The 12696-nt window shown below is 47.8% G+C and overlaps 1 protein-coding gene across 1 annotated transcript; it reads left to right on the forward strand.

Moving 5' to 3' along the window:
- Positions 1-2042: 2042 nt before the first annotated feature.
- Positions 2043-11919, forward strand: LOC104272784 (pumilio homolog 1-like; the record flags this gene model as incomplete). The annotated part of the gene is made up of 5 exons (XM_009867876.1): positions 2043-2125; positions 4691-4869; positions 7337-7503; positions 8418-8744; positions 11862-11919. Coding segments are annotated over exons 2-5 (708 nt in total), but the record flags the coding sequence as incomplete, so codon positions are not given.
- Between the last annotated feature and the right edge of the window lie 777 nt (positions 11920-12696).

Here is a 12696-nt window from a genome sequence, read left to right on the forward strand (position 1 = left end):
AGTAATCCCTAAGGAAGTTTTGTTTAGCTTTGTGGCATCACGTAGCACACACAGAGGGTGTCTGCAGGTGTGTCTTCAGCCTTGTAGGAGGGTCTCAGGTGGCTCAGCAGTGGCGACCTCCGTGCCAGAGCATTCCCGACACACGTTCATCCTACAGCTTGACCTGCTCTGTGTTAGTTAGAGGTGTTGATCCAACCTCCGTAGGTGAGCATTGCTCTGCTTTACGCTCCCGTGTGCTCGCACAGGAGCGTGCAGAAATGTCCCCGCGCCAGCTCTTGCTCGGGGCTGCCCTGAAACTCGCGTGTCTGTGAGCAGCGCCGCCGCCCCAAGGTGCGCTCCTGCGCCGTGCCTCACCTCCGTCCTGTGGCTGCCCAGGTTCTTCTCTCTCCCCCCGCAAGGGATTGCATTTATTTATTTAGTTTCCTTTGCAGGAGCCTGCTGTGTTTAAGTCATGGATTGATCTTATCCTCTACTGATCTCAGCGCAAAAGCAGGATTACTTCTAGTCAGCAGCATCTCTGGGTGTTAGTTAATAGCTGAGTGTAACTGCTCTTTTGTCTGTGGTGGGCGGTTTTTTGGTGTGTTTTTTTTTTTAAATTGAGTTTGGAAAGAATTCTGCTTTTCCAGCGTGGGGTAAAATTGACGTCGTGTTCGTTATAATACCTGTCGTCTGCCCTGTTACCCAAATCTGAACCTGGGGTTTAATCTCATACGTGCAAACCTCCTTTGCGGTACGTTTCTGAGGACGCAGGTTTCCCCTTAATGTAACAAATAAATGGTGAGCACAACCTCTCCGCTTGTCTGTTCTAAGCCAGGGTAGCACTGCAAGCTGAGAGCTCTGAAATCTTCGGTGCTTGCTTCATCTTCATCCAGCAGCCTGTTTGCTCTCCTGTGCCTCACATTTCCTGGCCTCCCGATGGAGTGCAGAGGTACGGGCACTTGTAACGTACAGGAGACACGGACTGATCCGATGATTCTTGTTTGTTCCCTGGTAATTTCAAACAGATGCAAGTACTTGTTCATCTTCCAGTTCCTTTCGTTTGATTCCAGCGTCGGCAGGCAAGGCTCAGTTATTTGGTTAATTGGCTACGAGTGTGCTGTTGTTTCCTGGCTGAATTGCATCCATCTCAGTCAGCCAGAAGATGTAATTGGAAGATTGTACGCTTGACATCTAAGGCACTTAAGCAGGGCTCGGAATTCCCGTCGCCATATGCAGGGACCGCGTGGCAGGTGTTTCCTCGGCGAAGCTGGTGTTTTCAAAATCCATCTGCTAAATAGGGCACTTTGTTCTTTCTGCCGTCTTCTGAGCTTCAGCACCATCTTCCCTGGATTCATTCAAGCCGAGGCTGACTTGCTGTCTCGGTCTCTGTAAGTGCATAACCCCCCCTTTTTTTTTTCTTCTTTTTCCCTTTGCTTTCCATCCGGTAGGAACAATCCCCGCGCAGCAGGTGCGGTGCCCCAGAACTGTTCCCTCTTATTAGTGTTTACAAATAACCTTCCTAGCGCGGCCAGAGGCCTCGGCGGTCGTTAAAAAAGGGAGAAGGGAGAGCTCTTGGCACCTCTTGAGCTCTGCTGTCCCTGCCGGCATCAGAACCTCAGCGTTCGAAGGCAAGAATTTGTGCTGGAAATGCTGGGGAGTTTTAGAGGGATCCTCGCAGCCGAGGTGGAAGCGTTGTGATCAGAAGAGGTCTTTTTTTTTTTCTTCCTGCTAATATTTTTCTTGCAAGTAGCTCTCGTGCCGAGAGGCTGGCGAATGGAAATCGTGTGCGTGTGCTTACGTGTGTGGGGTTCATAAAGGATTTAAGAATGTAAGAGGATTGCGGGGATTGAATCGTTATCTCAGTTGCTGGATGGCTTTCACCCTAGGAGTGTATAAATATTTTGATTGTAAAGCGTGTGTCCATTTGTGTTTAATGATGGATTCATGTTTAGGAGGGAGACGCTTATGGTTTATGTTTGCATTTTATACTTATTTTAATCATGCTTTCTTTTGTTTTCTTTTGTTTTTTAATTGCAGCAGCTGTTGCCGGGTAAAAAGTTTTGGGAATCTGATGATTCCAGCAAAGATGGACCAAAAGGGATATTTCTGGGAGATCAGTGGAGAGACAGTGCTTGGGGAACATCAGGTAGCTCCGTTATTTACTTGATTTAGTTGGAGTTGGATACAGAAATGTGCAACTCATCTGCTCAAATTGCTGCCCAGTCTGGATGACACAGCTCTTAAAAGATTTTTAAAAAATCTGTTTAATGTAATAGAAAACTAATAGAAAAACCCACATTGCTTTGTGATAGAGTTAAAAGATATCCACAGTTATAAAAAGACTGTTTAATGTGATCATGTGTGCCCTCCTGTTTATCTACTTAAAAATTTTAGGTTGCCATGAAGATTTCAATTTAAACTTTCCAATGTATATTCTGCCTTGGGATGGGTTATTTGTAACCTCGAGCAAAGGGCTTGGGAGAGCAAGTTTAATACCCAGAACAACCCCACAGTTTTTAAGACAGTAAACCAACCAACCAAAACCCAGCAACATTCAGTTTAAAAAAGAAAGAAACTTCAACATGTCCCTTATCCGCTAAGAATTTTGTTTGTGGATCAGAGATTGCCCCTGATTTTTGAATTTAAGGAGAGGGTGTTCAGGTTGGTTTTAGTTAAATGGTGAAAAATCCCATGCGTGTGCTGAATTTGACGTGCTAACCTTCTTACTTTTTATTTTCTGCCCTTTCTATCCGTAATGAATACACTCCTTAAGTGCTGCCGACTACCTCGTGCAGCTTCCAAACAGCTCTGCAGAACTGCAGCTCCAGGGCCAGACGGGATTTAGAGCAGCTTCGCTGTTGTGTGGGTTTGGTTTTGGTTGGTTTTTTTTTTCCACTGCGAAAAATGTCCATTATTAGGGTAAAGGTACAGGATAGCGATAGGGGCAGTTTTTATCATTTAAATAGTAAAATGGCTGTGAAAGGGGGAGAAAGCTTCTCCAAACCGGATGGGCTGATTCTTGAGGTCTAGCTGGATCCTGAGGATCTTTCGGGGAGCTGCTGCCTCCAGCTCTTCCATCTTTCCACACCCCGTCCTCCCCAACTACTCGTGCCTGCTTGTGTTCATGTAAAGTGCAGCTGAGGGTGGATTAAAGGCCTGAGCCCGACTCTGAGCAGCAGCAGCTGAGGAGGAGACTTTCTCCTTTGTTCCCTCTGTTGTTGGGCCGCTTACAGCCACCAGACGGGCTGAGCAGACATCTGGGGGAGGTCACCTCCCATGCCGGCTGATCACAAATCTCCGTGAGTCAAAGCCCCGCGTCTCATCTCTTTGTTTATTCTCAGTTAATCCCGTGCACCTTGCAGCCCTCAGTCCTGAGCCACAGCCTGCGCTGGGAGTCAGGGAAGTCAGAGTTTCCCCTTTTGCCCTGTGAAGTGAAGAGCCGGGGTCTGGGCAGTTGCTGGAGGTCGCTGCCCCGGAGCAAGGAGCACGGCTTGGAGGAGGGGGCTGGAAGTGTCCGCAGCCGGCACATGGTTTGTTCATCGACGGTGGAACTCACGAGGCTGGGTTTGCTACCAGATGCCCTTTGCACCACCCGTTTGCCTTTCTCTCTGCAGCCCACCCATGTGCCCTTGGTTCTTCACTGCTCTACCTCGAAGTTGTAGTTTTGCAGCGCTTAAAGCCAGTCCTGCGAGAGGAGCAGCCCTGCCCAACGCAGGCCACTCCTCTTCCCCTCCCAGCAGGGCAGCTGCTGCCGAGCTGATCCCAGTTAAAACTAGCTTTTGGCTTTTTTTTTAGTTTTTTTTTTTTGCTTTATCCCCCTAAAGTCTGCCCAGTCCACTTCACTCTGTGACCATAGATGCTTGTGCTGGCTTGAGGGAGAAGGCAGAGAAGGGGCCAGGAGCCAAGGACAGAATAGAATTCCTTCCCTTGACACCTTATGCCCGCTTTGTAAGAATGCTTTGGATCAATGTCATCGCATGTCCCTTCCACCGTCCCCTGGCAACTCCTGTGTCTGCTGCCTGCTATTTTTGACTCCCTGACTATTGCACTGAAGCAGCCAGGAGCAGAGAACTTCTTCCCTCCCCTCGTTGGGGATGTAAGGTCGCTTCCTCCTGCCCAGCCGGTGGATTTTTTGCCAATCTCGTAAGGGCTTGGAGACGTCCTCAGCCTGTTCTGGTCGGATCTCAAACCCTCCCTCTGCAGGGATGGTAAAGGGATGAGGCTGATGCAGGATGAGGAAGAAGAAATTAAGTTCTTGTATTTTATTTTTTTTCCTTGAGGAAGTAGCAGCTAAGAGAAACTCTGATCCTGACATGAACACGACAGTTTATATGGCCAAAAAAATCACGTGTAGGCTGGTGTAACGGTAGGATGATGATTTAAGTGATGAATCCAGATTGGTTTTTGTTTTCACTGTACTAATGCAAGAGTTTTACTAACACTAAAAGATAGAACTTGGATTTTTTTAGTTGCAACCTTTACTTAGAGACTTAAATTTCTGAAATTTTAGTATTTTAAACTTTTAATGTGGTTATCACTTGGAGGTTTACAGGTTCTAGTATATGTAACAAATAAAGCCATCCTGCTTTTTCTCATGGACGTCATCCGAGCCAAAAAGTACAATTTAGACCCTAGAGAGTACGTATTTAATGACTTGCTTCCTGTGAATAGCTGGATCTACTTACAAGAATGACCCATGTTTTTGTTCCAGATCACTCTGTTTCCCAACCAATTATGGTTCAGAGAAGACCTGGTCAGGGGTTTCATGTGAACAGTGAAGTCAACTCGGTGCTTTCACCGCGGTCAGAGAGCGGAGGACTCGGGGTTAGCATGGTAGAGTATGTGCTGAGCTCATCTCCGGGAGATTCCTGCCTAAGGAAAGGAGGATTTGTAAGTGTGCCTCATTCTGACTTCGGAGTTCCCATTATGTTGTTTTTCTCCATTTGCTGCTTGGTTCGTTTGTTTGTTCATCCATTCCTAAAGGCAGATGTTGCTTTTTTCTTTGCTCTTAGTTTAGCCACCTCCCTTCACACAGGGCAGGCCTTGAAACACTTGGGCTTGACTCGGGGGGCTGCAGAGGGGGGAGCTGGGCCTGAAGGACGGGAAGGTTGCTGGCATCCCCCAGTTCTTCAGATAAACACACCGGTGGTAACCCCCCTCCTGGGCTCGGAGAAGTCTGCACACAGACCGGTGGTTTTTGGATGAGCCTGTGGCTGCTTTGTGGCTGGCTACGCCCAAAAAAAAAAGCAAAAGCAAAAAGCTCCATGTAACGATTTTAGAAATGTACTGTAGCTCCAAAAGCCACTCCAGCTGGGGAATGCTTTCGAGGGCACGGCGTTTCCTTCTGCTCCCCGTGCCCCGTGGGGTGGGGTGGGAGCACGGGGAATCGAAGGACGTGGTGAGAGAGGCGGAATCAAGCCTCATCCCTGTAGCACGAGACAGGAGAGAGACAGAAAACGACGAGGATGATGAAGGGACTTGAACGTCTCTCCTGTGAAGAGAGACTGAGAGAACTGGGGCTGTTTAGTCTTGAGAAGACTGAGAGGGGACCTTATTAAGGGATATCAATATCAGAGAGATGGGTGACAAGAGGAAGGGGACAATCTCTTCTCAGTGGTGCCCGGTAATAGGACAAGGAGTAATGGGTTTGAGTTAGAACATGGGAAGTTCCAGCTCAGCGTGAGGAGAAACTTGTTGGCTGTGCGGGTGCCGGAGCCCTGGCCCAGGCTGCCCAGAGAGGGTGTGGAGTCTCCTGCTCTGGAGACTTTCCAGCCCGCCTGGACGCGTTCCTGTGGGGCTGCCCTGGGTTACCCTGCTCTGGCAGGGGGTGGACAAGATGGTCTTTCGAGGTCACTTCCAAACCCGACCATTCTATCATTCTGTGATCTTGCCTCTGTCTTACTGGCCAAGGGCTCGATCAGGAATTGTCAAAAACCATAAAAGCCAAGTGCGTTTGTTGCCTTTAGACTGCTGGGCTCAACTCTTCAGGGACCTGATTTGTGGTTTCTTTTCTCCATCCTCTTATTTTTGTCCCTCATTAGTGGGCGCCTGATAACCTTGTTGAACCCTGAGCCCAAGAAAGATGATTTTTGAGACAGGAACAGTCAGTGGAAGGAGCCAATTCGTCATCTGAGTTGGGGGTTAGCGGGGTGTCTGCTGTGCAGCATCAGCAGTCAGGGTGCCAGCTCTGAAACCAAGGGGCTCGCTGGGGAAAATCCCCTTGTGTGCCTGGGAATTGAGCTCCAAAGTTGTATTTACAATTGGCGTTCCCAAGGCTGCTCTTTAACATTAAGGAAGTGTGATTTTATTTTCTTTAAGAAGAAACATCAGAAGGTGATTTTTTTAAAAGCATATATTTTTTTTTTTCCAGATATGAAGGAGAAAAAAATCCCCTCCTCTGATCAGAGAGAATGGAAAAAATGATTTAGCTGATAGAGAGTTGCAATGCCCTGTTGTGTACGGAGTGCTTTTCCCTCAAATGAAGTGAAAGACAAGAGTTTGAATATCTGTCTGTTGACAGCACCAAAGCTGTCTCTGATAAATATGTTTATATGCCCCTTGCTGGTTTTTATCATAAATTATGTTTTTCCTCTCCCTTTTGTTGCTCAGAATTCTGCCCCTGGCATAATCACCCTTTATTCTTCTCCCAAGTGAAATAAAATACAGACATGAGAGGCACAAACGCTGCAGATGTAATATCGCTCATAAAATGCTCCACAGAACAGAAACCCTTTTTCCCCTTTTTCCTTCCTCCTTCTCCTCCAAAACCTCTTACTTTAGGGTTGTGTGAACTAGTGACTGAGTCAGTGATGGACCCGAGGGCTCTGAAATGGGCCGTACCTTGGGACTGGCTGTGCGAATCCCCGCAGTGCCCCCGAACGTGGGGTGATCCCGCTCTGCTCACATACCCCGACTTGGCCAGCCGGTCCCTGCACCCTTGGCGCGGCGACAGGGAGCTCTGGAGAGGGGCTGGGGCAGTTTTAGCCCTTCGGTACGTGCTGTCGTGTTTAAAAGTTCCTGAGTTAATTCTGAAGTCCCATCTAGGAAGAGGATTTAGACAATATTCTTTGAAATCGTTTGGGAGTGAGACTTTCAGAGCCCATACAAGCAGACCCTGAATTACTACATGGAAGAAACAAAATAGACAGGTGAAATCTCTCTTAGAAGAGTGAGAGCCAATTCCCTTACTTATTCAATGAAGATTATGTTGCTTTTTTACGTTTTTGTCTCTAAGAACTAATGTTTGCGGGTGACTTGACTTTACTGTGACGTGTTCCTTTGATTTGTTACCATCTCGGAATAAAAGTAAAATTGATCTGAAAAGTAAGCTTATTAAAATAATGTCTCTTTTGCCTAGGGGCCAAGGGATGCAGAGAATGATGAGAATGACAAAGGGGATAAGAAAAATAAGGGCACATTTGATGGTGATAAATTAGGAGATCTGAAGGAGGAGGGGGATGTGATGGATAAAACAAATGGTTTGCCTGTGCAGAATGGAATCGACGCCGATGTCAAAGATTTCAGGTACGTGCACCGATAGTTAGTAATTAATCAGTGTCACACTTAACGTTTTTTGGAAAGATTTTCCGTGCTGCGGTGAAAAAGCCTTTCACTCCTTGAACCAGGGTCCCAAGGACGCTGCGACGTACCCAGGGCAGCGCTGGGAGAAGCTGGAGGAAAACGTGTGACAGCTCTGGTCTGCACAGCCCCAGCTCTGTGCGGTGTAATCTGGCTTTCTCACACCCGTTTTTAATTGCTCTGTGTGGCGTTCCTGCGGAGATGCCTATAGGAGGTGTTGACTCCGCTTCGATAGGAGTTTGAATTATAGTTGGCGTTTTGGACTCGTTCACGTCTCTCAAGGGATTAAAGCTTTCTGGAATTGTCGCTTGCCGTGCCTCCTGTTGACGTGTAGGAAAACTGTAAAAGCAAACCCAGTGTGCTGCGAGGCACAGGCTGCCGGCCCCTGTGTCGAGCTGAGCCGTTTCCCACCCGAGTCCGGTGCTTCCGCTGGGGGATCGGGATACCCTGGGAGCTGCTTTAGAAAGGTTTCAAGTGAGAACCAGCGCTAGAGCGTCACGTGGTTAATAACTAGCAAAGAGCTTTATGGAAAAAACAACTGAGACATTTCCGAAGTCCTGTCTTGTTATGATTGACTCTCTCGACTGAGGAGAAAAAAGAAACCGAATTATTTTACGCTTGTACAGTAACAGGTCTTTGAGGCAGAGGAACTGGGTGTCTTGCGGGTGTTTTTTTTTTTTGTTGGTGGGTTTTTTTTTAAACAGACAGTTTCAGAAACTGTTTCAGACCATCCTTTTTGTTTTCCCCCTTTATCATATCTACAAGCAGTTCTAGTGAGTACTAGTGGTGACAGCTGGTGGTGGATGCTGTGTGCGTTCCATGGCCGTGCTTGGTGACAAATATCTTTTCTCCCTGCGTAGCCGTACACCTGGGAACTGCCAGAACTCTGCTAGCGAAGTGGATCTTCTGGGTCCAAACCAGAATGGATCAGAGGGCTTAGCCCAGCTGGCGAGTACTAACGGCGCCAAGCCGGTGGAGGATTTCTCCAACATCGAGTCCCAGAGTGTCCCCCTGGATCCCATGGAGCACGTTGGCATGGAGCCGCTTCAGTTCGATTATTCTGGCACCCAAGTACCTGTGGACTCGGCCGCAGCCACCGTGGGACTCTTCGATTACAATTCCCAGCAGCAGGTGAAATGTTGGCCCTTGGCCCTGCCCTGCACCTTCCCGTTCCCCCAGGAGGGTTGGTGCAGGGTTATTGGGGACTCAGGCTCTTGTCTTGGGGAGAGGGATGGAGGGAGGCTTGGCCTGGTTTCATCATTCTGTGCCGTCCCTGGGGCGCTGCGGGAGTCCTAGGGAGCTCGAGGCAGGAGAGCTGCTTCACGTGTCCATCCGAACAGCGCTTGCCTGTGTATTGGGTGCTTTTAGCTTAAGTAAGTTTGCCTTGGAGAAGAGCTTTAAATTAGTAAAAAGCACTAAACACAAACAAACCTACCAAACCCACCCTCGAGCCCTTAGAGCGACTTCAAGGCCAAATAAGTTTTCAGCATTGGGGTCACAGCCCTGCTCAGGACCGAGGGAATAAATGAGTTTCAGTGGGCTCGCTCGTGCTCGAGCACAGTTTGACACCTGAGGTCAGAGTCCAACACTACAGAACTTTATCGCAGCCCAGCGAGTTTGTTTGACCTTTTCTCCCACGCAAGCGGCCGGAGCTTCTCCCAGACGAGCAACCCCAGTCCTTGCCCGGCCGCTGGCTTCCCCTGAATGCCGGGCTGCCGTCCAGCCATCGGCTCGTAATCCGCTCCTGGTCCTGCTAGCCTGAGTAACGATTGTAAACTTTTATTGCTTCCCTTTTGTAAGTGTGATATCCCGCAGAGAAGAATAAAATCCTTTGTTGTAGCTGAGTGCAGGAGCATATCTCTAGCCCTGAAATATCTGATCTTCTTTAGCAAAATAGCCTGCTGGCACTCCGTGGGGAGGAAAGGCCTTTGCCAAGTTTGTGCTAAAGGTCCACCTTCACAGAGTTATCATGGTCTTAAAAGCAGTGTAAATATCTCTGTTAGAGCTTAATCGGTTGTTTTATTCTATAGGGTGTTGGGGAGGTTAATGGTGGAAATTTCTTTTAATGATTAAACTAAACAGCTGCTGTGTAGTTCAGAAAGAAGAAAAAAAAAACCCCACAAAGGAAACTAGTTTCAAGTGTTTGATTTACTCTGGTGTAGGGCCTTGAATGCAAGAATTACTTTCAAACAGTGAAACTTGTGTATTTTGTAAAAAGTAGTTTAAAGTGGACTGCTTTTTAAAGAACCGTTAGATATGAGAAACTAATGCAGGAATGTGAAACCTGTAATTTGCATTTTGTTAGTGTTTTCTCTTTAGATTAAGGCTCATTTACAAGTGCAAACACTTTTTATTTGTTTCTTTGAGCTTTAAAAAACCAGGGTTTAAAATGTAGCACGTCTTGCGTCTTCCGAGTGGAAATCAAAACTCTGCAAGTAAGGCTGGCCTGGAAAACGTGTCGGCTTGAGGAGCGATTGCGGCTGGGGCTGGGGCTGGCCCTGCCCGCAGGGTTTGTTCTTTCCTCTGTACCCAGTGGCCGTTACTGTCCCCGCAGAGCTGGTGTCACGTCCTAAGTTCTAAGGAACTTTCTGTGAGTTGCCTGTGAAGCTGCTCTGGTCTCTCTGAGGGAGGGGAGTGGCTGGTCCTGGCGCTGTGGGCTCGGCTGCCCGCCCACCCGTGCTCTGGCACGCTCGGAACCACAGAATCGCCTGCATTGGAAAAGACCTTTAAGATCATCGAGTCCAACCATTAACCCAACACTGACAAGTCCTCGACCAAACCACCTCCTGAGCGCTGGGTCTGCCCGACTCATAAATCCCTCCAGGGATGGACACTCCACCCCTGCTCTGGGCAAGCCCTTCCAGTGCCTGAAAACCCCTTCAGTAAAGAAATTCTTCCTAATATCCAGCCTAAACGTCCTTTGGTGCAACTTGAGGCCGTTTTCTCTTGTCCCATCGCTTGTTACTTGGTTGAACAGACCGACCCCCAAGTTTCTACTCCCTCCTGTCAGGGAGTTGCAGAGAGCGAGGTCTCCCCTCAGCCTCCCCTTCTCCGGACTGGACAGCCCCGGCCCCCTCAGCCGCTCAGCACACTTCTCCTCCAGCCCTTCTCCAGCTTCCTTGTCCTTCTCTGGACCTTCTCCAGCCTGTCAGTGTCCTTCTTGTAGTGAGGGGCCCACCCGGGTCACGCTGAGGCTGTTTAATAAGGACCATTACTGCAAAGTTTTGGCTTTGTTGCAATAACTCCTTATGCACAAGCCCATAGTTGGCATTTACTGTAGCGTTAAGTGCTGGATTACAGATAAGGATTCACTCTACTGCCAAGTGGGACCTCTGTGTGAATGCAGAGTATCTCGACTCAGAGTTGTACCCGGTTCCTTAACATACGACATCCAGCAGCCGGTGGTTCTAGGCATTCGCTGTCTGCCTGTAGGAGAGAAATCTGCCCTTGGGCGATACAATTTTTTTTCCCGTTCAGTCATCAGAAGGAAATAGGCCCCGAACTAAAGGAGCTCGTCCTTAAAAGTGTCTTTCTCGATCCATTGGGAAGTGTTGTATACTTTGAAGGGATTACAAGCAAGTAGAGCTAAAAGCAATATTAGGAAGGGAAGGTCTTAACCACGTGTAATCTGATTAGAGATGTCAGATGTTTATATTGCAGAAGAGAGAGACGTACAGAAATCTGATCTTCACGTGCTCCGTGACTGCGTAACACAGGCTGCGAGGTGCTGGTTTCTTGGAATTCCCTCGATGAACTTCCCCAGCCCTCCCGTATTGTAAAAGATACTTCGTTTGCCTACGTGTGTGTGAGAGGAAAACAGCTTCTTCTCTTGAAATGTTGGGTGATCCTGCTGCACTCCTCTGGAACTCTGTCAGTCATTTGTCACTTTTCTCTCTGAATGAGATTTCTGAGAGGCCAAACTGCTCCGTGTGAACGTTCTTAAAAACCTCAGCCTCTCTTTGTGTATTCCAGTTAGTACTCCTATTAGAAAAAGGGAATTTTAAAACTTTTTTCTACTTACTGGAAACCACAGTTTAACACTGATAAGTAGTTTAACCATGGTTTCATATCCAGTTGGTTTTCAACAACAAGCTGTTATTGTAGTTTTTTACTTTTTGCCTTGTTTTTTGGAGTGTAGGTCTTTGCTGTCAGCAGACAGAGGCAGTGCATTGAGGCTTTAATAACTCTTCCTTAATATGCAGAGTTGATTCCCAGAGCTCATGTGGCCTTGGGGCTTATCTGGAGAAGTAAAGCCTGAAGTTGTGATCGTTTTTCTTGGCTCCACTTCCTTGTCTGTGCCGCAGGCAGTATGAGATCGGCAACGGTGAAAACTTTGAGCTTTTCACACTGAATTTCTTCTGGGTAAGTCGAGTCTGGAGGCTGGGTTTGCACACTCGTGGAAACCGCTGTTTGAAGCAGGTCGAGGGGCAGAGGTCACTGATCTGAGTCGCTGCCCGATACGGCTCGGATACCAACGTTTCTTCAGAAGGGAGAATCCGCAAAGATCTGGGAAGAGGTGCTGCAGCTGGCAGGAATCCAGCCCTTCCTCACGCGTGCGGCACAGCGGAAGCGTGAAATATTCACATGCGGTTTTAGAGACACTCGAGGACGTGAGCATAACCAAGTTGGAGCTAAGTCTTCAGATTTCTTTGACTTGAGGATGCACTCACTCCTGACTTGCTTGAGCAGATGAAAGGACTCTGCCCAGTGACCCTTTTCCTTATTCCTCCTGTCTGTAATACTGCTCATTTTTGGGTAAAGAGCATCTTTTCAGTCTCCTCCTTTGAGTCTTGAGGTGAGCTCAGCTGCTGACAGTGGCTGTTTGCAGAGGATGTTGGATAATGTGGCTTGATTTCAGCAAAAAACAAAATGCACCAAGCTGCTGTGGGTGTTGGGAAGTCAAGTTCAGCAGTTACCAGCTGTGCTCACAAGAGGAGCGGACAGCAAAAAGAAAAATAAACTGGCAGCAGGTGAAATGTTGTGCTTTGAGTAGCTGTGAATTTTTTTGCTATTATTTCTGATGTAAAAATGGATCATGTAGAGAGATGCGTTTGGGAGGTGTGGGAGTCATCACACGTGTAACCTGAGCACAAGGAAAAAGTATTTCAGGAGCAGGTAAATGACACACGGAAAAGACTC

The sequence above is a fragment of the Apaloderma vittatum genome, unplaced genomic scaffold, assembly GCF_000703405.1.
Source record: "Apaloderma vittatum isolate BGI_N311 unplaced genomic scaffold, ASM70340v1 scaffold11334, whole genome shotgun sequence".
NCBI lineage: Eukaryota > Metazoa > Chordata > Aves > Trogoniformes > Trogonidae > Apaloderma > Apaloderma vittatum.